Source organism: Salmo salar, chromosome 26 (assembly GCF_965601325.2).
Source record: "Salmo salar chromosome 26, fSalSal1, whole genome shotgun sequence".
Lineage (NCBI taxonomy): Eukaryota > Metazoa > Chordata > Actinopteri > Salmoniformes > Salmonidae > Salmo > Salmo salar.
Window position 1 is genome coordinate 49,542,833 of NC_138316.1, and position 26,709 is coordinate 49,569,541.

The window sequence follows — 26,709 nt, forward strand, 5'->3', positions numbered from 1 at the left end:
AGGTGGACTCCAAGTTGTAGAAACATCTCAAGGATGATCAATGAGCTCAATGTTGAGTCTCATTGCAAAGGGTCTGAATACTTAGGTAAATCTGTTTTTAATTTTTAATAAATTAGAGAATGTCACTGTTTTTGCTTTTTCATTATGGGTTATTGTCTGTAGATTGAGGATTTTCTTTCTTTCTTTAATCAATTTTAGAATAAAGCTAACGTAATAAAATGTGGCAAAAATCAAGGGGTCTGAATTCTTTCCGAATGCGCTCTACCTAAGTCAAAATATGAACAATTCTCAGATCAGTATCTAATACATTCCAAAATGTAAATGATAGAAAGTTATAGACGACGTCAGTTTTAATGTGTTGTTTTAATAAATAATCTGGAAATCCCAGATTATTTCCAGAACATAAAATGTGCAACATTCATGCAATACAAATGACAAAAGAGTGATGATTAAAATGCAGTCTACAGAAGTCTAACTTCAGCAGGTTGTAATACACTGAACACTGCAGATAGAAATGCTATGAATAGAGCTGACACAATTCCACAACGTAGTGCCCTACTGAACGCAGCCCAGGTGAGTTCTAATCAAAACCCATCTAAGGCACGCCCACAACACCACCTTTCTCCTCTAAAGCCAATCACGCATGTGCCATGTCAAACATAGGAAAGGAGGAAGCTGCTGTGATTAGTCAGTTTTGGCTGCCTGACAGTATGAATTAAGGTTGGCATGGTAGCGTATCTCAGTGGCCTGTCCTTTATAAGGGTGTGTTCCTCTGGCCAGACGTTGCTGACGCATGCCAGATCTTACAACGCCTGGATAGGTGTTTTACCTATCAGCTATTCCCAACGGCACAGTCAATGACGTGGCACGCAACCATTGGTTGATGCAAGCAACGTCTGAGCAGGGGAACGTGGCCTATAACGTTCATGAACCTGGCATAGAAGGCAAAAGATCCCATGTGAGGCGGAGGCAAGGGAAGCTCAGGCCTTCAGCTCAGTCACATCACATTAATACAGTAGCGCTGATATCAAGGGAGCTTGAAGCCCACCAAGGGAGCTCTCGCTCAACACAACAAAATAACAATCAGAACTGGCTCTGATTTAACCACACAATAAGATACATGTGTTGTAAAATAGTGGTAAAAACTAATCCCAGGGAAGATTTCTTTTAACATCCAGACCAGTCAGAATGTCTATCGGCACTCGATAGTTTTAGTCTTCTTGCCTGGGTTCTGAAAATAATTCCTTGGTGTTCTTTACCTGTGTTCTGGAATAGAACTGAGGGCTCCTTGGTGTTCTTCTCCTGTGTTCTGGAATAGAACTGAGTGGTCCTTGGTGTTCTTTACCTGTGTTCTGGAATAGAACTGAGTGCTCCTTGGTGTTCTTTACCTGTGTTCTGGAGTAGAACTGAGTGCTCCTTGGTGTTCTTTACCTGTGTTCTGGAATAGAACTGAGTGGTCCTTGGTGTTCTTTACCTGTGTTCTGGAATAGAACTGAGGGCTCCTTGGTGTTCTTTACCTGTGTTCTGGAATAGAACTGAGTGCTCCTTGGTGTTCTTTACCTGGGTTCTGGAATAGAACTGAGGGCTCCTTGGTGTTCTTCTCCTGTGTTCTGGAATAGAACTGAGTGCTCCTTGGTGTTCTTTACCTGTGTTCTGGAATAGAACTGAGGGCTCCTTGGTGTTCTTTACCTGGGTTCTGGAGTAGAACTGAGGGCTCCTTGGTGTTCTTTACCTGGGTTCTGGAGTAGAACTGAGGGCTCCTTGATGTTCTTTACCTGGGTTCTGGAGTAGAACTGAGGGCTCCTTGGTGTTCTTTACCTGGGTTCTGGAGTAGAACTGAGGGCTCCTTGGTGTTCTTTACCTGGGTTCTGGAGTAGAACTGAGGGCTCCTTGGTGTTCTTTACCTGGGTTCTGGAGTAGAACTGAGGGCTCCTTGGTGTTCTTTACCTGGGTTCTGGAGTAGAACTGAGGGCTCCTTGGTGTTCTTTACCTGGGTTCTGGAGTAGAACTGAGGGCTCCTTGGTGTTCTTTACCTGGGTTCTGGAGTAGAACTGAGGGCTCCTTGGTGTTCTTTACCTGGGTTCTGGAATAGAACTGAGGGCTCCTTGGTGTTCTTTACCTGGGTTCTGGAGTAGATCTGAGGGCTCCTTGGTGTTCTTTACCTGGGTTCTGGAGTAGAACTGAGGGCTCCTTGGTGTTCTTTACCTGGGTTCTGGAGTAGAACTGAGGGCTCCTTGGTGTTCTTTACCTGGGTTCTGGAGTAGAACTGAGTGCTCCTTGGTGTTCTTTACCTGGGTTCTGGAGTAGAACTGAGGGCTCCTTGGTGTTCTTTACCTGGGTTCTGGAGTAGAACTGAGTGCTCCTTGGTGTTCTTTACCTGGGTTCTGGAGTAGATCTGAGGGCTCCTTGGTGTTCTTTACCTGTGTTCTGGAGTAGAACTGAGGGCTCCTTGGTGTTCTTTACCTGGGTTCTGGAGTAGATCTGAGGGCTCCTTGATGTTCTTTTTAGCAAAGCTAAAGGCTTAAAACAATCAGCTCCACAAAAAGGAGATACAAAACTAATACCATAGACATTCATTGTTTTTGTCCTGAAAAATAAAAACAAATTAAATAACTTACAAATCCATTACATGACCCTGTGGTTGTTTACAGAGGTATAAGAAGCAGAAGCACAGTTTTACACAGACATGGGCTGCAGTGGTATAATGTAGGCTATGTACAGAGGTATAATGTTGGCTATGTACAGTGGTAAAATGTTGGCTATGTACGTGAGGAGAATGTACCCGCTGGGTACAGACGTCAGTTCAATGTCTAGTTTTGATTGACATTTGGTTGAGTCGTCAACTAACATGAATCCAATGTGAAATTAACTAAAAATGCCACGATGTCATTGGATTTAGGTTAAAAGATGGGTGTAAGATAGACTAAATTCCCATACGTCGATAACTTTCTAATCCAATCAGTTTTCCACATTGATTCAATTTCATCACAGATCATTTTTCTGGTTGAAATGATGTAATAAGGTTGTTCTTGCCCAGTGGGTATTTATATGATACAGCCAGACAGGCTTGGGCTCTATTCCATTTCAATTCCAGTCAATAGAGAAAGTAAACCAAATTCCAAATGTTACTTATTGAAGAGAATTGGAATTTCAGTGTACTTCCTGAAGTGAAATGGAATTGAGCTCAACCTTGTAGCCAGGTTAGCTAGTGGTTACAGCAGGAAACATCAACTAGATTCAGCTGCAGGACAATTTTTATATTCTTCAGCAGATGTTCTGAGGTTTGGAAACATAATTAGAAATTATTTATAGACTGCAAATTGACCACAAGAAGCCACAACAGATATATTTGACTAAAACATAAATAATTTCAAACCTTACATTTGTATATGATCACATATATCTCTGTTATGTGTGGGAATACTTTAGAACAGATTTCCAAAATTATAATCACTTGCAGCTGATTTGCTGGTGTTTTTATAGTATATTATGTCCAACAATATGTTAAAAAAAAATTGGGGGGACCAAATAAAATCACTGCGGGCCCCTGGGTTCCAATATTAAGGTAACTTGAATGTGAGTAAAGGCAAGGGAATGGGAACTGCAGCAGCAGTAACCTAATGAAAATGCCTCAAAGACATGCATTGGATATATGTGACGTTCACTGGAAATGTAGTTATGTGACGTACAGTATATGGTCCATACAGACGGACATATCATCCAGGGGGTTGAATATGAACCCAAGGTAGACATCATCCAGGGGGTTGAATATGAACCCAAGGTAGACATCATCCTGGGGTTTGAATATGAACCCAAGGTAGATATCATCCAGGGGTTTGAATATGAACCCAAGGTAGACATCATCCAGGGGGTTGAATATGAACCCAAGGTAGACATCATCCAGGGGGTTGAATATGAACCCAAGGTAGATATCATCCAGGGGGTTGAATATGAACCCAAGGTAGACATCATCCAGGGGGTTGAATATGAACCCAAGGTAGACATCATCCAGGGGGTTGAATATGAACCCAAGGTAGATATCATCCAGGGGGTTGAATATGAACCCAAGGTAGACATCATCCAGGGGGTTGAATATGAACCCAAGGTAGACATCAACCAAGTATCAGAAGAACCGTTCTGTTTCCCTGCAGGACTGCTGTAATCACAACAATCCACTGACTTGTTGGACTGTATGACCATGATATAGGATGCATCCCACATGGCAGCCTGTTCCCTTTATAGTGCACGACTTTTGACCAGGGTCCATAGGGTAGTGCTCTACTTTTGACCAGGGTCCATAGGGTAGTGCACTACTTTTGACCAGGGTCCATAGGGTAGTGTGCTACTTTTGACCTGGGTCCATAGGGCTCTATACAGAGAATAGGGTGCCGTTTAGGACTCAGCCATAGTGAATATGATCCAAGCGTAGTAGATATGATCTGAGTGTTGATCTGTTCGTTCCACACACTCTGTCTGTCGGACACTAGCCTTCATTTCCAGGGCTTTCCAACAGCAGAGTGATGAATGACACTTGGGAGGATTAGGGCCAGTCTAGACCAGAGGGAGTCAGTCAAGGATGGGATGGCCAGTCTAGACCAGAGGGAGTCATTCAAGGATGGTATGGCCAGTCTAGACCAGAGGGAGTCAGTCAAGGATGGGATGGCCAGTCTAGACCAGAGGGAGTTAGTCAGTCAAGGATGGTATGGCCAGTCTAGACCAGAGGGAGTCATTCAAGGATGGTATGGCCAGTCTAGACCAGAGGCAGTCATTCAAGGATGGGATGGCCAGTCTAGACCAGAGGGAGTCAGTCAGTCAAGGATGGGATAGCCAGTCTAGACCAGAGGGAGTCAGTCAGTCAAGGATGGGATGGCCAGTCTAGACCAGAGGGAGTCAGTCAGTCAAGGATGGGGTGGCCAGTCTAGACCAGAGGGAGTCAGTCAGTCAAGGATGGGATGGCCAGTCTAGACCAGAGGGAGTCAGTCAGTCAAGGATGGGATGGCCAGTCTAGACCAGAGGGAGTCAGTCAAGGATGGTATGGCCAGTCTAGACCAGAGGGAGTCAGTCAAGGATGGGATGGCCAGTCTAGACCAGAGGGAGTCAGTCAGTCAAGGATGGTATGGCCAGTCTAGACCAGAGGGAGTCAGTCAAGGATGGGATGGCCAGTCTAGACCAGAGGGAGTCAGTCAGTCAAGGATGGGATGGCCAGTCTAGACCAGAGGGAGTCAGTCAGTCAAGGATGGTATGGCCAGTCTAGACCAGAGGAAGTCAGTCAGTCAAGGATGGGGTGGCCAGTCTAGACCAGAGGGAGTCAGTCAGTCAAGGATGGGATGGCCAGTCTAGACCAGAGGGAGTCAGTCAAGGATGGTATGGCCAGTCTAGACCAGAGGGAGTTAGTCAAGGATGGGATGGCCAGTCTAGACCAGAGGGAGTTAGTCAGTCAAGGATGGTATGGCCAGTCTAGACCAGAGGAAGTCAGTCAGTCAAGGATGGGATGGCCAGTCTAGACCAGAGGGAGTCAGTCAAGGATGGGATGGCCAGTCTAGACCAGAGGGAGTCAGTCAAGGATGGGATGGCCAGTCTAGACCAGAGGGAGTTAGTCAAGGATGGTATGGCCAGTCTAGACCAGAGGGAGTTAGTCAAGGATGGGATGGCCAGTCTAGACCAGAGGGAGTCAGTCAGTCAAGGATGGGATGGCCAGTCTAGACCAGAGGGAGTCAGTCAAGGATGGGATGGCCAGTCTAGACCAGAGGGAGTTAGTCAGTCAAGGATGGGATGGCCAGTCTAGACCAGAGGGAGTTAGTCAGTCAAGGATGGGATGGCCAGTCTAGACCAGAGGGAGTCAGTCAGTCAAGGATGGGATGGCCAGTCTAGACCAGAGGGAGTCAGTCAGTCAAGGATGGTATGGCCAGTCTAGACCAGAGGGAGTCAGTCAGTCAAGGATGGTATGGCCAGTCTAGACCAGAGGGAGTCAGTCAAGGATGGGATGGCCAGTCTAGACCAGAGGGAGTTAGTCAAGGATGGTATGGCCAGTCTAGACCAGAGGGAGTCAGTCAGTCAAGGATGGTATGGCCAGTCTAGACCAGAGGGAGTCAGTCAAGGATGGGATAGCCAGTCTAGACCAGAGGGAGTCAGTCAAGGATGGTATGGACAGTCTAGACCAGAGGGAGTCAGTCAGTCAAGGATGGGATGGCCAGTCTAGACCAGAGGGAGTCAGTCAGTCAAGGATGGTATGGCCAGTCTAGACCAGAGGGAGTCAGTCAGTCAAGGATGGGGTGGCCAGTCTAGACCAGAGGGAGTCAGTCAGTCAAGGATGGGATGGTCAGTCTAGACCAGAGGGAGTCAGTCAGTCAAGGATGGTATGGCCAGTCTAGACCAGAGGGAGTCAGTCAGTCAAGGATGGTATGGCCAGTCTAGACCAGAGGGAGTCAGTCAGTCAAGGATGGTAGGGCCAGTCTAGACCAGAGGGAGTTAGTCAGTCAAGGATGGTATGGCCAGTCTAGACCAGAGGGAGTTAGTCAGTCAAGGATGGGATGGCCAGTCTAGACCAGAGGGAGTCAGTCAGTCAAGGATGGTAGGGCCAGTCTAGACCAGAGGGAGTTAGTCAGTCAAGGATGGTATGGCCAGTCTAGACCAGAGGGAGTTAGTCAGTCAAGGATGGGATGGCCAGTCTAGACCAGAGGGAGTTAGTCAGTCAAGGATGGTATGGCCAGTCTAGACCAGAGGGAGTCAGTCAGTCAAGTATGGTATGGCCAGTCTAGACCAGAGGGAGTCAGTCAACGATGGTATGGCCAGTCTAGACCAGAGGGAGTCAGTCAGTCAAGGGGAAAACAGACCACGCTGACCAGAAGTAATTAGCAGCAGGTGACCATTCTTAACGCCTCTGACCACCGAACATCATCCGCCATTTTCTATTCATTTCCCGACCATTCTACATGTTGAATCAGGGAAGGAGTTCTCTAAGCTGAGCGTCGCTCAGTTCGTTGACCGTGACAATGTGGTCCAGATGCTGAAGGTATTTCTCCTGGTCCTGCATGAAGTGAGGGATTCTGGTCCGGCGGAGGACGGCGATGTGCCGTAGCCTTTCCACGTCCTCAAACGACACCTGGAGGGCCAGAAGAAGGATAGTTTAACGTCATCATCACATCGGTGGAAAATTCACAGACTCAACCTCTTTCTAACCCGATCTGATATTACAACAGCCCTGTCTGTGCTCTACTTATGAGGTATGTAGAAACTACAATTCAGCTTTTTTGCTGCAAAAAGGAAACATGAAACAACCAAACTATATGTCATCACCGTGGGGAGAAATAAACATGAACCGATCCTGTACGGGAGGATGATGACTGACCTTGCCTAGCGAGGTCAGCATCTTGAAGTCGATGTTCCTCCGATGTCGTAGAATCCTGAGGATTCCGTCCAGGTACACTTGATCTTTACTGAAACAGCCTGATTCACAACCACACAAACAATCAAGTCAACACATAGACCACCTTAAATTAAAAGAAATAATAATAAGTCTGATTTTTTTGGGGTGCATAGATCTACTACTGGTACATGTGCAGTGGTTAGTGTATTCACACGACACACACACACACACACACGACACACACACACACACACACACACACACACACACACACACACACACACACACACACACACACACACACACACACACACACACACTCACCAGGCTGCGAGGTGTCCGTCTGTCCCCTCTTGGCTCTGAGGCAGTACTCCCAGCGCACCGCGGGATCCTGGACGAACTGAGCGATGTGGCTGAAGAGCTGGCTGAAGCTCATCCTGGTGGCGTGATACACCGTGTAGTAGAGCAGAGCGGCGCGCCACAGGTAGGGCTGTTTCCGTAGCAACACACTGTGCAGGCTGGCCAGGCCTTCTTCCGTGGGATTGGCCGGTTTGAGGCCATACTGCTTCCTGCCTGCGGAAGTGGACCAAGGCTGGAGGTTGTTGTTCACACCTCGAAGGTAGTGGGTTCCTGGGAGGGACAGAGATGGAATAACATGGGGATGTATTGAGGCACTGTGTACCTGGTAGAACACGCAAATTATAACTCAGAACTAATTTATGATGCTGTGTGGATGATACCCACATCCCCACCCCACATCACATATCCCCACCCCACATCACATATCCCCCATCACCCAACCCACGTCCCCACCCCACATCCCCACATCACACATCCCCACCCCACATCACACATCCCCACCCCACATCACACATCCCCCACCCCACATCCCCACATCACACATCCCCACCCCACATCCCCACCCCACATCCCCACATCACACATCCCCACCCCACATCCCCACCCCACATCCCCACCCCACATCCCCATTTCACACATCCCCACCCCACATCCCCATTTCACACATCCCCACCCCACATCACACATCCCCCACCCCACATCCACATCCCACACCCCCATCCTACACCCCCCACCCCCCATCCCACACCCCCATCCCACACCCCCCATCCCACACCACACATCCCACACGTCCCACACCCACGTCCCACACCTCACGTTCCCCATCCCCCACACCACACATTCCCCATCCCCCACCACACATCCCCCATCCCCCCTACTCTTCATCATCCCATACCCCACACCCCCTATCCCACACCCCACATCACAGATCCCCCATCCCCCACACCACACATTCCCCATCCCCCACCACACACCCCACATCCCCCATCACAGATCCCACATCCCCCATCACAGATCCCACATCCCCATCACAGATTCCCCATCCCCCACCACACACCCCACATCCCCCATCCCCATCACAGATTCCCCATCCCCCACCACACACCCCACATCCCCCATCACAGATCCCACATCCCCATCACAGATTCCCCATCCCCCACCACACACCCCACATCCCCCATCACAGATCCCACATCCCCATCACAGATCCCCCATCCCCCACCACAGATCCCACATCCCCATCACAGATTCCCCATCCCCCACCACACACCCCACATCCCCCATCACAGATCCCACATCCCCATCACAGATCCCCCATCCCCCACCACACACCCCACATCCCCCATCACAGATCCCCATGCCCCACACCACACATTCCCCATCCCCCACCACACATCCCCCATCCCCTCTACTCTTCATCATCCCATCCCCCACATCCCCTATCCCACACCCCACATCACAGATCCCCCATCCCCCACACCACACATTCCCCATCCCCCACCACACACCCCACATCCCCCATCACAGATCCCACATCCCCATCACAGATTCCCCATCCCCCACCACACACCCATCACAGATCCCACATCCCCATCACAGATTCCCCATCCCCCACCACACACCCCACATTCCCCATCACAGATCCCACATCCCCATCACAGATTCCCCATCCCCCACCACACACCCCACATCCCCCATCACAGATCCCACATCCCCATCACAGATTCCCCATCCCCCACCACACACCCCACATTCCCCATCACAGATCCCCCATCCCCCATCACAGATCCCCCACACAGTAAAAACATGCTGTATGGTGCAGTCAGCGTACTGTACCTATCTCATGCCTGAGCATGCCCTCCAGCCAGTGTTGTCGTGCTCCAGACAGGTTGATAGTCAGAGTGGGACGACAACTCTCCACCATCATCACCGCCTGGGACAGCAGCTCCTCGGACAGACACACCACCACCTAGACAAAGTTAACACCATACTCTTCATCATCATCATCATCATCATCACCACCGCCTGGGACAGCAGCTCCTCAGACAGACACACCACCACCTAGACAAAGTTAACACCATACTCTTCATCATCATCATCATCATCACCGCCTGGGACAGCAGCTCCTCAGACAGACACACCACCACCTAGACAAAGTTAACACCATACTCTTCATCATCATCATCATCATCACCGCCTGGGACAGCAGCTCCTCAGACAGACACACCACCACCTAGACAAAGTTAACACCATACTCTTCATCATCATCATCATCACCGCCTGGGACAGCAGCTCCTCAGACAGACACACCACCACCTAGACAAAGTTAACACCATACTCTTCATCATCATCATCATCACCGCCTGGGACAGCAGCTCCTCAGACAGACACACCACCACCTAGACAAAGTTAACACCATACTCTTCATCATCATCATCATCACCGCCTGGGACAGCAGCTCCTCAGACAGACACACCACCACCTAGACAAAGTTAACACCATACTCTTCATCATCATCATCATCATCACCGCCTGGGACAGCAGCTCCTCAGACAGACACACCACCACCTAGACAAAGTTAACACCATACTCTTCATCATCATCATCATCACCGCCTGGGACAGCAGCTCCTCAGACAGACACACCACCACCTAGACAAAGTTAACACCATACTCTTCATCATCATCATCATCATCATCACCGCCTGGGACAGCAGCTCCTCAGACAGACACACCACCACCTAGACAAAGTTAACACCATACTCTTCATCATCTTTGTCACACAGATCACCACCACCTAGACAAAGTTAACACCATACTCTTCATCATCACACAGACCACCATCACCTACACAAGGTTATCATCATTACCTTCATCATCATCATCAATCCAACCATTGTTATAAGCTGTCCTCCACTACACTACATATAACACACCAACCCTCAAATACACTACCCGTAACACACCAACCCTCAAACACACTACCCGTAACACACCAACCCTCAAATACACTTCCCGCAACACACCAACCCTCAAATACACTACCCGCAACACACCAACCCTCAAATACACTACCCGCAACACACCAACCCTCAAACACACTACCCGCAACACACCAACCCTCAAAGACATTACCCGTAACACACCAACCCTCAAATACACTACCCGTAACACACCAACCCTCAAATACACTACCCGTAACACACCAACCCTCAAATATACTACCTGTAACACACCAACCCTCAAATACACTAGTGTAACACACCAACCCTCAATCACACTACCCGCAACACACCAACCCTCAAATATACTACCTGTAACACACCAACCCTCAAATACACTAGTGTAACACACCAACCCTCAAATACACTACCCGCAACACACCAACCCTCAAATATACTACCTGTAACACACCAACCCTCAAATACACTAGTGTAACACACCAACCCTCAAATACACTACCCGTAACACACCAACCCTCAAATACACTACCCGTAACACACCAACCCTCAAATACACTACCCACAACACACCAACCCTCAAACACACTACCCGTAACACACCAACCCTCAAATACACTACCCGTAACACACCAACCCTCAAACACACTACCTGTAACACACCAACCCTCAAATACACTAGTGTAACACACCAACCCTCAAATACACTACCCGCAACACACCAACCCTCAAACACACTACCCGTAACACACCAACCCTCAAATACACTTCCCGTAACACACCAACCCTCAAACACACTACCTGTAACACACCAACCCTCAAATACACTACCCGCAACACACCAACCCTCAAATACACTACCCGTAACACACCAACCCTCAAATACACTAGTGTAACACACCAACCCTCAAACACACTACCCGTAACACACCAACCCTCAAATACACTACCCGCAACACACCAACCCTCAAATATACTACCCGCAACACACCAACCCTCAAATACACTAGTGTAACACACCAACCCTCAAACACACTACCTGTAACACACCAACCCTCAAATACACTACCCGCAACACACCAACCCTCAAATACACTACCCGTAACACACCAACCCTCAAATACACTAGTGTAACACACCAACCCTCAAATACACTACCCGTAACACACCAACCCTCAAATACACTACCCGTAACACACCAACCCTCAAATACACTAGTGTAACACACCAACCCTCAAATACACTACCCGCAACACACCAACCCTCAAATACACTACCCGTAACACACCAACCCTCAAATACACTACCCATAACACACCAACCCTCAAATAGACTACCCGTAACACACCAACCCTCAAATACACTACCCATAACACACCAACCCTCAAATACACTACCCGTAACACACCAACCCTCAAACACACTACTCGTAATACACCAACCCTTAAATACACTACCCGCAACACACCAACCCTCAAATACACTACCCGTAACACACCAACCCTCAAATACACTACCCGTAACACACCAACCCTCAAATACACTACCCGTAACACACCAACCTTCAAATACACTACCCATAACACACCAACCCTCAAATATACTACCCGTAACACACCAACCCTCAAATACACTACCCGCAACACACCAACCCTCAAATACACTACCCGCAACACACCAACCCTCAAATACACTACCCGTAACACACCAACCCTCAAATACACTACCCGTAACACACCAACCCTCCAACACACCACACGTAACATGTGAAACCTCACTCACCTCTCCTACACAGTTCTCCTTTTGCAGGTACTTGCGTGCAGCAGCCCAGACTCGACTCTTTGGTAAAATACTTCCTCCCGTCACTTCCTCAAAGTTCTCATAGTTACCAAACTTCCTCAGAATACACTCCATAATCCCAACAGCCTGTAGAGAGAGAGAGAGAGAGAGAGAGAGAGAGAGAGAGAGAGAGAGAGGGAGGGAGAGAAACAACCAGAGAGGGAGGGAGGGAGGGAGGGAGGGAGGGAGGGAGGGAGGGAGGGAGGGAGGGAGGGGAGGGAGGGAGGGAGAGAAACACCCAGAGAGAGAGGGAGGGAGGGAGAGAGAAACACCCAGAGAGAGCGAGTGAGAGAGGGAGTGAGGGAGGGAGAGAGAGAGAGAGGGGGGGCGGGAGGGAGGGAGAGAGGGAGAGAAACACCCAGAGAGAGAGGGAGGGAGAGAGAAACACCCAGAGAGAGCGAGTGAGAGAGGGAGGGAGAGAGAGAGAGAGAGAGAGAGGGAGGGCGGGAGGGAGAGAGAGAGAGAGAGAGGGAGGGCGGGAGGGAGAGAGTTTACTGTGGCATTTGCTTTGGCAATGTAAACATATGTTTCCCATGCCAATAAAGCCCCTTAAATTGAAATTGAGAGACAGAGAGAGAAACACCCAGAGAGAGAGAGAGAGAGAGCGAATCATCCAGAGAGAGTTTATTAAGATACAATATGTCAGGAGGAAGACATTTCAAGTTAATTTGCCACAAAACAAACATAATAACTAAAAATGCAGAAATCCCCAGAGTGGGTTAACTTCCTATCATCTAATATCTTTGCCAGACAAAGAGGCCTACCTGTGCGAGGAAGAGGTCAGATCCATCTCTGTATTTCTCCAGCACAGTGCTGGGCTCCGGGGTCGAGTACTCAAACTGGGGGTCGTATTTATAGTCAGACTGGAAGAAGGCCTGCCTCTCCTGGTCTAGGTTAATGGGTCTTAGGGCCACAAGGAGACAGGGGCCTCGCGGTGTGGAGGGCAAGGGCAGCGGGGAGGCCCCTCCAAACCCCCGGGCAATGTGGGGAAGGGAGGTGGCTGGACGCATACGCCCCCTGGTGGCCCGGAGGCCCATTGAGGAGTTGTTGACGGTACAGGTGCTCTCGCTGCGGCGCATCCAGCCTCCGGGGCCCAGGCTGGGGCTGGTGAGGGAGCGTGCTGGGGGCGAGGGGGCAGTGGAGGGGCCACCAGCGCTGCGCCAGGGGGGCTGAAGGACCCTGCGGTCCAGCGCGGGCTCGGAGCCACGGAGGCGCAGAGGCGTCACGTCCAGGCTGAGGGGCCGGCGGAGAGTGGGTCTGGTCGCCACCTTATTCCGAGACGAGGCCGTTGCCATGGTGACGTCCCGCCGCAGAGAGACAACCGGTCCATCGTATGGCAAGACTGAGTGAGAGGAGTTGGTAGAGGAGCCAACACTGGTCCTAGGGCTGGGGGTAAGGCTGACATCTGCCACCAACGACTGAGGTTGAGGCTGGGGTCCATTGTGGGAGTTGGATACCCGCTCCCTCTTGGTGACACTGCTTGTCCTGGCGTGGAGCCTAGTGTTGGTGGTGGTGGGAGGGTCCGCTGTTGGTTCCTCTGTTCTTTTGGTGGTTTTGGTAGTGTCCTGTCTGATCTCTTCTGTTCTAGTGGTGGTGTTGGTGGTGGTTTTGGGAGGCTCTGGGCTGGTGTTTTCTAGTCTGGTGTTGGTGGTGGTTTTGGGAGGCTCTGGGCTGGTGTTTTCTAGTCTGGTGTTGGTGGTGGTTTTGGGAGGCTCTGGGCTGGTGTTTTCTAGTCTGGTGTTGGTGGTGGTTTTGGGAGGCTCTGGGCTGGTGTTTTCTAGTCTGGTGTTGGTGGTGGTTTTGGGAGGCTCTGGGCTGGTGTTTTCTAGTCTGGTGTTGGTGGTGGTTTTGGGAGGCTCTGGGCTGGTATTTTCTAGTCTGGTGTTGGTGGTGGTTTTGGGAGGCTCTGGGCTGGTGTTTTCTAGTCTGGTGTTGGTGGTGGTTTTGGGAGGCTCTGGGCTGGTGTTTTCTAGTCTGGTGTTGGTGGTGGTTTTGGGAGGCTCTGGGCTGGTGTTTTCTAGTCTGGTGTTGGTGGTGGTTTTGGGAGGCTCTGGGCTGGTGTTTTCTAGTCTGGTGTTGGTGGTGGTTTTGCGAGGTTCCGGTCTTGGTTCTGGACCCGTCAGGTCTGTGGTGCTGCTGCCCCCTCCGACCTCGTCGACGTCTGTCCGATCCATACAGTCCTCACCCGGGTCCAAAACCATCTCCGCTGCACCAGCTCCGCTGCTGCTGGTCCAACCACACCACACTGCAAACACAAGATGGTCAGCTTTTTGGTCTGTCACAAATTACCCATTGATTGGTATGACCTTTTTATGCAGTCAGTGCTTGTGTCATGAATAGCTTACAAGTTCAAAATCATTTGTGCCACTGCTTTAACTGGATTACATGAATCCATGAATGGCCTAGGAGCCATCTGGACAGGGACAAACACATGTCCAACGGTCTGATTGCACAAGTATACTTCCGATTTGAATCGGCCTGCCTGCAACATAGACAGGGCTCGGTCAGGGGCGGGGATTCTGTGCTGCTGAATACGAAACTAGGTGGTCGGGACGGCGGGACGGGCTCTAGTCATCCCATATATGGGACTAGTAATGACTTCAAACAAAAACAAAAGATCCGAATCATATAGATGTTTAGCCTACTACATATGTAGTCTATATTTAAACAAGGCGATCGCGACTTCTGCTGTGTTTTGAGGTTTCATATCCATTTGGACCACCAAAGTCTATTGCATACAAATTTGCAGGATATCGCTCCGTTATTGTGACATTGTCGTAATGTAATGGAACAAATAGTCTGTTGTTGAGTACAGCAAACCGTTTTTATGACACCGTATTATTATTATAGTCATGCCAATAGCCATAATTGTCAATATATTGTATTCAATAACAGTAAAGGATGAATCGACAAAATAACGGTTTTCTATCAACATGTGTAGTTTTCTTCTGATCTGATCTCCAGAATCAGATAATACATCGAGGATGAATGAAACAAGACAATAACCGAAACTCCAATAATCGTATTCATAAATGTTTTTTACCTTGCAGCGGGGTTTGGTGATCAGATTTGTAAATGCAGGCTTTTCTTTAATTCATGATGACGCCCAGCTCTGCTTGTGCTCTCCACAATGAGCCGCGGGAAGGTTTCCGGTGGCGCCCGGTGAAAAATGCTCATTGGATATGAGCAGCTATAGTGGATGGGCTGCCGGAGAGGCATGCGAGGAAGTTCGGACTGTGTTGGAAGATATGACGCGGTGGCACAGCTGATGAACGAGAAAGTGCCATGCGCAGTGCGTGCCGCTATCCTGCGTCCTTACGCACGTGGCACATCTCCGAGATAACCGAGCAATGAGGAGCACGTAGGCTACGTTCCCCGAGGTTCATATAAGCCCCACGTAATTATAACGGTTAGAGTCCTTATAGTGAAATCCATATATTGAGATATACATTGCCTTCGGAAAGTATTCAGACCCCATTACTTTTCCAGAATTCTTTACGTTACAGCCATATTAGAAAATGGATTAAATGACAACAACAACACATCTCAGCAATCTACTACACACAATACCCCATGACAAATTAAAAACCGTTTAAAAAAAATCTTTGCAAATTTATCAAAAAATAGAAATACCTTATTTACATAAGTATTCGGACCCTTTGCTATGAGACTTGAAATTGAGCTCAGGTGCATCCTGTTTCCATTGATCATCCTTGAGATGTTTCTAGAACTTGATTGGAGTCCACCTGTGGTAAATTCAATTGATTGGACATGATTTGGAAAGGCACACACCTGTCTATATAAGGTCCCACAGTTGACAGTGCATGTCAGAGCAAAACCAAGACATGAGGTTGAAGGAATTGTCCATAGAGCTCCGAGACAGGATGGTGTCGAGGCACAGATCTGGGGAAGGCTACCAAAACATTTCTGCAGCTTTGAAGGTCACCAAGAACACAGTGGCCTCCATCATTCTTAAATAGAAGAAGTTTGGAACCACCAAAACTCTTCCTAGAGCTGGCCGCCTGACCAAACTGAGCAATCGGGGGAGAAGGTTGTAGCGTCATACCCAAGAAGACTCAACGCTGTAATCGCAGCAAAAGGTTCTTCAACAAAGTACTGAGTAAAGGGTCTGAATACTTATGTAAATGTCATATTTCAGTTTTTCTTTTTTTATAAATGAGAAAAAAAATTCTAAACCTGTTTTTGCTTTGTCATTATGGGGTATTGTGTGTAGATTGATGAGGGACATTTAAAAAAAATCTATTTTACAATATAGCTGTAACGTAACAAAATGTGGAAAAAGTCAAGGGGTCTGAATACTTTCTGAAATCACTGTAAGGCTCTGGGTATTTCTATCTATCAGTCAATAGGCCTATGGTTAAACTGTTCTCAGAAGTCTTCCCATCCAAAGGTCTTCAATAAAGCCCCCATGCAGTCTTTTTAATTAAATGTTTAAAAAGCTTTGTCTAATATATCATTGTGTGTTTATTTCATATATTTTTTATTTATCATTTATTTTCCTGAGATTTCGTTTGCCGTTGAAATGCAACAATCTGATTGTGTGGCTCTGCCGATACATATTTTAATATACTGGAGAATAGGATTCTCTAGACTCTAGTCTAGAGCCTACCATGCTTACCCCTTCAAGTTAGGAGGATACATATGTTAATATACTGGAGAATAGGATCCTCTAGACTCTAGTCTACCATGCTTACCCCTTCAAGTTAGGAGGATACATATGTTAACATACTGGAGAATAGGATCCTCTAGACTCTAGTCTAGAGCCTACCATGCTTACCCCTTCAAGTTAGGAGGATACATATGTTAATATACTGGAGAATAGGATCCTCTAGACTCTAGTCTAGAGCCTACTATGCTTACCCCTTCAAGTTAGGAGGATACATATTTTACATTTACATTCTAGTCATTTAGCAGATGCTCTTATCCAGAGTGACTTACAGTAGTGAATGCATACATTTCATACATCTTTTTCCCCCGTAATGGTCCCCCGTGGGAATCGAACCCACAACCCTGGTGTTGCAAACACCATGCTCTACCAACTGAGCCACAGGGGACTTTAAACAGCAGAAACCACCAGAGAGAGACAGGCTTCCTGGTGGTGTAGGACTTTAAACAGCAGAATCCACCAGAGAGAGACAGGCATCCTGGTGGTGTAGGACTTTAAACAGCAGAAACCACCAGAGAGAGACAGGCATCCTGGTGGTGTAAGACTTTAAACAGCAGAAACCACCAGAGAGAGACAGGCATCCTGGTGGTGTAGGACTTTAAACAGCAGAAACCACCAGAGAGAGACAGGCATCCTGGTGGTGTAGGACTTTAAACAGCAGTCTCTGCCAGTCCCAGACGGTAGATCATGAATCTGCCACTTGACCTCAGAAAACAAATAAAAATGAATTGGTGAAGACAAGAAAATCAAGATATATACACACACACACACACACACACACACACACACACACACACACACACACACACACACACACCCCTGCAGACGTCTTATGGAGGGAGCAGAGCAGTCCCAGGAGGAGTAGAGCAGTCAGGGTCTTCATGGTACAGAGATGGTTGAGATGTTGAAGATTGTATTGTCTAGATGGTCTCTGATGTTCTGGTCTCTGAGGATGTGGTCTGGTTCTGTGTGTGAGTTCTGTTCTGATCTCTCATTATATAGAAACAGCTATTATATAACAACTCAACCATGAAAAGACAACTTTGCCAGCCAGAGCCCTTCCCTCAATTTCTGTTCCTCTTCCCTGGTCAAAAGTAGGACTCACTTCTGCACTGCTGACAATAACAACTTTGGTGGAGAATTGCTTGTTCAGCATTCATATGTACATTATGCATTGGTTCTAACATTCTTGCAAGATATCAAAATAGTTTGTCAAAATAGTTTGTTGGCTAAAGTTCAGAGTTATAGACCTGTTAGGTTGTTGGTAAAAGTTCAAGGTTATAGACCTGTTAGGTTGTTGGTTAAAGTTCACAGAGTTATAGACCTGTTAGGTTGTTGGATAAAGTTCACAGAGTTATAGACCTGTTAGGTTGTTGGATAAAGTTCACAGAGTTATAGACCTGTTAGGTTGTTGGATAAAGTTCACAGAGTTATAGACCTGTTAGGTTGTTGGATAAAGTTCACAGAGTTATAGACCTGTTAGGTTGTTGGTTAAAGTTCACAGAGTTATAGACCTGTTAGGTTGTTGGTTAAAGTTCACAGAGTTATAGACCTGTTAGGTTGTTGGATAAAGTTCACAGAGTTATAGACCTGTTAGGTTGTTGGTTAAAGTTCACAGAGTTATAGACCTGTTAGGTTGTTGGTTAAAGTTCACAGAGTTATAGACCTGTTAGGTTGTTGGATAAAGTTCACAGAGTTATAGACCTGTTAGGTTGTTGGATAAAGTTCAGAGTTATAGACCTGTTAGGTTGTTGGATAAAGTACACATTTATAGGCCTGTTAGGTTGGGGGCTAAAGTTCACAACTTGGAAATGAGGAAGGGAAAGTCCACCAATCTGGAGTATGTGACTATAAAACATATATCTTAGTTTTGTTGGAGTTGAGTTGAACAGTTTATTCTGTTTCTGTGTTGCTGACTGTTGACCTCTGTTGTCTTGGAAACAGAGGTCTCTGTAGTTCCATGAGTTGTAACACATGAACTGTTTCCTGAAAGAAGAAACAACCAATATGCTGAATCTGCTGGTTGCTAGTTATGGAGATAGTTGATATCTGTCCATGTAACTGGCAGCATGCCTCAAGGAGTTGTAAAGAACTCTCCCTCACTAAATGTGAAGCTTTAGTAATCAAAGCATGAATACCACAATAAGAATACAATTAACTTCATTAATAAAATGTTGACATTATTTATCTTTATTGCTGAAGTATAAAAAATAATTTGTTGACAAAACAAATCATTTCAAAATACAAGGTAACTTCACAGTATGGTAAATAAATAAGAATTAAATAATATTACTGTATGTACAAAAAATATATAACATTCTATTTTCTTGACAGATCTGACAGCTATGGTAGTTAGTCTGTGGCGGTGGTGGTTGATGACGTCATCGATCTGCTCTCAATCTTGGTCACATGACTCTGGACCCAGGCCTGAGATGGGTCGACACAAAATCGAATATTTTTCTTTGTTGTAAACCTGCAACCAATAAACACACATATATTTATGGGTAACTAAACAAAGCACACACCAAACTCACATGTGGAAGACTACTGTATGGATGTTCCAACATTATTCTGTGTGTATTGTGCATGTACCTACAGTCCTACTGGTTGAGTATGGAGGAAGACAAGTATCGGACCATTCAATTACATTCAGAATCACTATGTCATTATTAGGACTGTCAAACGATTACAACATTCTATCGAGAATATTTCAAATGTATTATGGTTAATCTCTATATATATATTAATATAGAACCTCTATGAGGTTGTAACCATGCAGCCCTAGCAACACAGAGGTTGTAACCATGCAGCCCTAGCAACACAGAGGTTGTAACCATGCAGCCCTAGCAACACAATGGTTATAACCATGCAAGCTTAGCAACACAGAGGTTGTAACCATGCAGCCCTAGCAACACATTTGGACCCGCCCACCAAGGATGTAGAACATGTTATGTCTGTAGAAATCTAAGTGTGTGTGTGTGTGTGTGTGTGTGTGTGTGTGTGTGTGTGTGTGTGTGTGTGTGTGTGTGTGTGTGTGTGTGTGTGTGTGTGTGTGTGTGTGTGTGTGTGTGTGTGTGTGTGTGTGTGCATGGTGGTTAACTTACACCAGTGCTTGGCGAGGGCAGCTACTAGGGGTTCTAGAAACTGAAATCACTGCACCAAGAGGGATCCTCTTTGGGTGGAACTTCACACAGCAGTCTATGGCAGTCATTACTGAAATCCCCATGACACCTGGAAACAAAGAACGATCACACTCACTGGTCAACACAGGCATCTCATGTGGTGCTTCTTCCTATACACTCATATGCATACTGTACACACACGCTGTACACACTCACTGTACACAAACACACACGTACCCTGTGCAGACGTCTTATGGAGGGAGCAGAGCAGTCCCAGGAGGAGTAGAGAAGTCAGGGTCTTCATGGTTCAGAGATGGTTGAGATGCTGAAGATTGTATTGTCTAGATGGTCTCTGATGTTCTGGTCTCTGAGGATCTGGTCTCTGATGCTCTGGTCTCTGATGCTCTGGTCTCTGATGTTCTGGTCTCTGATGCTCTGGTCTCTGATGCTCTAGTCTCTGATGCTCTGGTCTCTGATGCTCTAGTCTCTGATGCTCTGTTCTCTGATGCTCTGTTCTCTAATGTTCTGGTCTGGTTCTGTGTCAGAAGTCTAGCTGATGCTCTGGTTCTATGTCTGTGGTCTGATCTGACCTGTCTTTTATACAGAGAGCTGGTCCATCAGACCCGTTGACAATTGATGGAGGAAACTCCCCTCCATACCCTCATTCACTCTGAATATAATTCTAAGAACCAACATTCTGCCCTTCAGGTTCCTCTTCCTCAATTCTCTGTAACTCTGTTTCCTCCAGCATGTTCAGCAGCGCTGCTATTTTCTGAAATACGCAGAATACATTTACTGGAGAATTGCATATCAAAGGAAGGCTATTAAAGTGGACTATATACTATGATGCATTACATCAAATACAAGAACAATTAAGATTAAATTAAATTCTCTACATCATAACCAACTAGTTTGTAATTAATACTTGAAGTCAACTATGTATCTTTCAACTTTTAAATGTAGATTTTAGGATGTGTGCATATTGATTTAAAACCTGTAGCATACTGTTAACCTTTACATCATAGTGAAATTAAAACACAGAATATTTTTCCATCAATTAATCTCAGATTATTGTGGTGTGGTTCGTTCCCAGGTCGAGTCATAACAAAAGCCCAAAAATGGGACCCAAAGCCTCTTTGCTTGGCACTCAGCATTAAAGGGATAAAAGGGATAATCTGCCATTGTGATTTCATTTTTGGACTTATAAATTAGTTATACCCATTGATTCTTGAGGAATATAACTTATACAGGCGAAGTCGGAAGTTTACATACACCATAACCAAATACATTTAAACTCAGTTTTTCACAATTCCTGACATTTAATCCTAGTAAAATTCCCTGTCTTAGGTCAGTTAGGATCACCACTTTTATTTTAAGAATGTGAAAAGTCAGAATAATAGTAGAGAATTATTTATTTCAGCTTTTATTTCTTTCATCACATTCCCAGTGGGTCAGAAGGTTACATACACTCAATTCGTATTTGATAGCATTACCTTCAAATTGTTCAACTTGGGTCAACGTTTTGGGTAGCCTTCCACAAGCTTCCCACAGTAAAATGGGTGAATTTTGGCCCATTCCTCCTGACAGAGCTGGTGTAACTGAGTCAGGTTGGTAGGCCTCCTTGCTCACACACGCTTTTTCAGTTCTGCAAACACATTTTCTATAGGATTGAGGTCAGAGCTTTGTGATGGCCACTCTAATACCTTGACTTTGTTGTCCTTAAGCCATTTTGCCACAACTTTGGAAACATGCTTGGGGTCATTGTCCATTTGGAAGACCCATTTGCTACCAAGATTAAACTTCCTGACTGATGTCTTGAGATGTTGCTTCAATATATCCATATAATTTTCCTGCCTCATGATGCCATCTATTTTGTGAAGTGCACCAGTCCCTCCTGCAGCAAAGCACCCCCACAACATGACGCTGCCACCCCCGTGCTTCACGGTTGGGATGGCGTTCTTCGGCTTGCAAGCCTCCACCTTTTTCCTCCAAACATAACAATGGTCATTATGGCCAAACAGTTCTATTTTTGTTTCATCAGACCAGAGGACATTTTTCAAAAAAGTATGATCTTTGTCCCCATGTGCAGTTGCAAACTGTAGTCTGGGTTTTTTATGGCGGTTCTGGAGCAGTGGCTTCTTCCTTGCTGAGCGGCCTTTCAGGTTATGTCGATATAGGACTCGTTTTACTGTGGATATAGTCACTTTTGTACCTGTTTCCTTCAGCATCTTCACAAGGTCCTTTGCTGTTGATCTGGGATTGATTTGCACTTTTCGCACCAAAGTACATTCATCTCTAGGAGACAGTATGCGTCTCCTTCTTCAGTGGTATGACGGCTGCGTGGTATTTAGTTTGTCCTTTGTGTTCTGTATTCGTGCAGGATTGTTTGTATGTCTACGGGCAGATGGTAGTTAGCGCTGCCTTATATTTCAGCGTGTAACTTATTCTTATTGTATTGCCGGGTTGCGCCCCGTACGTTATAGTTTTGGGAACTATTTTCCCTTTTTGGGTGTTGTGCGCACCCTGTGCCTTTTTTGACTACCTTGTTTACGGTGGCAATAAACTTTGGCACTACCGGACCTCAGTCTCCTGCCTCTTGACTCTGCTCCTTCTTCCTGCCCTTAAGAAAACGTGACAATTATAAGTGAAATAATCTGTCTGTAAACAATTGTTGGAAAAATTATTTGTGTTAGACTACAGTATTCTCTGTAACTTTCCCCACATTCACACCTACTTCACTAGACCACTGTATTCTCTGTAACTTTCCCCACACTCACACCAACTTCACTAGACTACTGTATTCTCTATAACTCTCCCCACACTCACACCTACTTCACTAGACTACTGTATTCTCTGTAACTTTCCCCACACTCACACCAACTTCACTAGACTACTGTATTCTCTGTAACTCTCCCCACACTCACACCTACTTCACTAGACTACTGTATTCTCTGTAACTTTCCCCACACTCACACCTACTTCACTAGACTACTGTATTCTCTGTAACTTTCCCCACACTCACACCAACTTCACTAGACTACTGTATTCTCTGTATCTCTCCCCACACTCACACCTACTTCACTAGACTACTGTATTCTCTGTAACTCTCCCCACACTCACACCTACTTCACTAGCCTACTGTATTCTCTGTATCTCTCCCCACACTCACACCAACTTCACTAGACTACTGTATTCTCTGTAACTCTCCCCACACTCACACCTACTTCACTAGACTACTGTATTCTCTGTAACTCTCCCCACACTCACACCTACTTCACTAGCCTACTGTATTCTCTGTATCTCTCCCCACACTCACACCTACTTCACTAGACTACTGTATTCTCTGTAACTTTCCCCACACTCACACCTACTTCACTAGACTACTGTATTCTCTGTAACTTTCCCCACACTCACACCTACTTCACTAGACTACTGTATTCTCTGTAACTTTCCCCACACTCACACCTACTTCACTAGACTACTGTATTCTCTGTAACTTTCCCCACACTCACACCTACTTCACTAGACTACTGTATTCTCTGTAACTCTCCCCACACTCACACCTACTTCACTAGACTACTGTATTCTCTGTAACTTTCCCCACACTCACACCTACTTCACTAGACTACTGTATTCTCTGTATCTCTCCCCACACTCACACCTACTTCACTAGACTACTGTATTCTCTGTATCTCTCCCCACACTCACACCAACTTCACTAGACTACTGTATTCTCTGTAACTTTCCCCACACTCACACCTACTTCACTAGACTACTGTATTCTCTGTAACTTTCCCCACACTCACACCTACTTCACTAGACTACTGTATTCTCTGTAACTTTCCCCACACTCACACCTACTTCACTAGACTACTGTATTCTCTGTAACTCTCTCCACACTCACACCTACTTCACTAGACTACTGTATTCTCTGTAACTCTACTGACCCATCTGGTTATACAATCATACTGACTGACCCATCTGGTTATAAAATCATACTGACTGACCCATCTATTATACAATCATACTGACTGACCCATGGCTTTCTATCTATATCATTAAATTATCAGGGATCAAGGTAAGACCCAGATGCAGACCGTGTTGAAGTAACAATGTTTACAGCAGAAAAAGGGCCAAAGGTACAGGACGGCAGGCAGGCTCAGGGTCAGGCAGAGTGGTCTGACGGGGCGGGTACAGGGTCAGGACAGGTGGGGGTTAAAAACCAGAAGGACGAGAGAAGAGAGATTGGGGAAGAGCTGAGCTGACACAAAAACGCTGGTTGGCTTGACAAACAAGACGAACTGGCAATAGACAAACAGAGAACACAGGTATAAATACACAGGGGATAATGGGGAAGATGGGCGACACCTGGAGGGGGGTGGAGACAATCACAAAGACAGGTGAAACAGATCAGGGTGTGACATAAATAAGGTTCAATTGAAGATGCATATTTTGTTGACACATGCACTGGACCAAGTATCCTGTTTCAGTTCAGAAAGATTCAAGCAATGAGAGACGTCTCTTTTTAAAATAACTCTCACTTCCCCATTCTGTCATGAGAACCTCGTGTGATGCAAATGACTGCAGGTTTTCTAAGAACAAATATTGGCAGCAGTTTTCTCTCCATTGTCATTCTCAAAATGTTTGTAATAACTTGAAGCCAGAGTTCACAGTACTGCACAGAGTTACTGGTAGAACCTGGGAGGGACTGACAGTAACTGCACAGGCAAGCAAATATCAAACATATTCATTAAAATACCGAGGTATGTCTGTTCAGAGAAGTGAATGAATGAATTAATAAATATATTAACAAATTAATTAATTTATGAATAAATTAATTGAAACAAACTACAGTTACCATGCAGCAAACATGACCCCATTGGCCCCATGTGGGCACAGGCTAGTCCACGCCAAGACCACATAAAGCCCACACCATCCCAACGGCTAATCCACACCAAGACCACATCAAGCCCACACCATCCCAGGGGGCTAGTCCACACCAAGACCACATCAAGCCCACACCATCCCAACGGGCTAGTCCACACCAAGCTCACATCAAGCCCACACCATCCCAACGGGCTAGTCCACACCAAGACCACATCAAGCCCACACCATCCCAATGGGCTAGTCCACACCAAGACCACATCAAGCCCACACCATCCCAATGGGCTAGTCCACACCAAGACCACATCAAGCCCACACCATCCCAATGGGCTAGTCCACACCAAGACCACATCAAGCCCACACCATCCCAATGGGCTAGTCCACACCAAGACCACATCAAGCCCACACCATCCCAACGGGCTAGTCCACACCAAGACCACATAAAGCCCACACCATCCCAATGGGTTAGTCCACACCAAGACCACATCAAGCCCACACCATCCCAACGGGCTAGTCCACACCAAGACCACATAAAGCCCACACCATCCCAACGGGCTAGTCCACACCAAGCTCACATCAAGCCCACACCATCCCAACGGGCTAGTCCACACAAAGCCCACATAAAGCCCACACCATCCCAACGGGCTAGTCCACACAAAGCCCACATAAAGCCCACATCAGCCCAATGGGCTAGTCCACACCAACACCACATAAAGCCCACATCAGCCCAATGGGCTAGTCCACATCCAGCGCCAGCTAATTCATAGTGTTCAGGAGGGGGCTCATTAGAATAATTTGGGGCATGGTTTGCACACAGTTCTTCTCCTCACCTGTCTTGGGGCCACCTGCCTTGGGGCCACCTGCCTTGAGGACCATCGTGGAGAAGATGAGCAAATTGCTTGTTTGCAGAATGTGCGCAGCCTACAGGTACCAATATTGTAGCCTACATTATTTATAATTCTTCTAAATAAAAATGACTTTTAATATCTGAATGAATTGGAAATAATACCCACTGTCTGTGTATGGATTTAATAAGCAGTAATATGTTTGAAGGATTTGGCTGTAAACACTGAGGCATTAAAGCACAGGAAAAGGAAGGTGACGAGAAGAGATCTGGGTAGGCAGGATCTTAGAAAGACTACAGAGTGAGTACAGCAATACAGGTTTTTATCAATATGGACACATCCTAATATCTGCATTTAAAAGTTGAAAGATACAAAGTTGAATTGAAGTATCAATTATAAACTAGTTGCTTATGATGTAGACAATTTAATCTGAATTGTTATTGTATTTGATGTAATGTATCATAGTATATAGTCCACTTTAATAGCCTTCCTTTGATATGCAATTCTCCAGTAAATGTATTCTGCGTATTTCAGAAAATACCAGCGCTGCTGAACATCCTGGAGGTAACAGAGTTACAGAGAATTGAGGAAGAGGAACCTGGCAGAATGTTGGTTCTTAGAATTATATTCAGAGTGAATGAGGGTAG

General features: G+C 46.3%; 2 protein-coding genes across 3 annotated transcripts; both read right to left on the reverse strand.

Moving 5' to 3' along the window:
* Nucleotides 1-344: 344 nt before the first annotated feature.
* On the reverse strand, nucleotides 345-18,208 carry LOC106587981 (microtubule-associated tyrosine carboxypeptidase 1). 2 transcript variants are annotated; one of them, XM_082969818.1, is made up of 7 exons: nucleotides 18,029-18,208; nucleotides 13,289-14,769; nucleotides 12,468-12,611; nucleotides 9,563-9,695; nucleotides 7,691-7,996; nucleotides 7,349-7,446; nucleotides 345-7,102 (listed from the first exon to the last, which is right to left on the reverse strand). In XM_082969818.1, exons 2-7 carry the CDS (start codon nucleotides 14,723-14,725, stop codon nucleotides 6,941-6,943), a joined length of 2,280 nt encoding a protein of 759 aa, XP_082825944.1. In that variant the 5' UTR covers nucleotides 14,726-14,769; nucleotides 18,029-18,208; the 3' UTR covers nucleotides 345-6,940. The 2 variants fall into 2 exon arrangements, with proteins under 2 accessions (XP_082825944.1, XP_082825943.1); XM_082969817.1 differs by lacking the exon at nucleotides 18,029-18,208 and adding an exon at nucleotides 15,568-18,022.
* A 1,196-nt stretch (nucleotides 18,209-19,404) lies between these two features.
* On the reverse strand, nucleotides 19,405-20,985 carry LOC145850496 (C-C motif chemokine 2). Its single transcript, XM_082969820.1, has 3 exons — nucleotides 20,571-20,985; nucleotides 20,316-20,442; nucleotides 19,405-19,684 (listed from the first exon to the last, which is right to left on the reverse strand). Exons 1-3 carry the CDS (start codon nucleotides 20,635-20,637, stop codon nucleotides 19,564-19,566), a joined length of 315 nt encoding a protein of 104 aa, XP_082825946.1. The 5' UTR covers nucleotides 20,638-20,985; the 3' UTR covers nucleotides 19,405-19,563.
* Nucleotides 20,986-26,709: the final 5,724 nt, after the last annotated feature.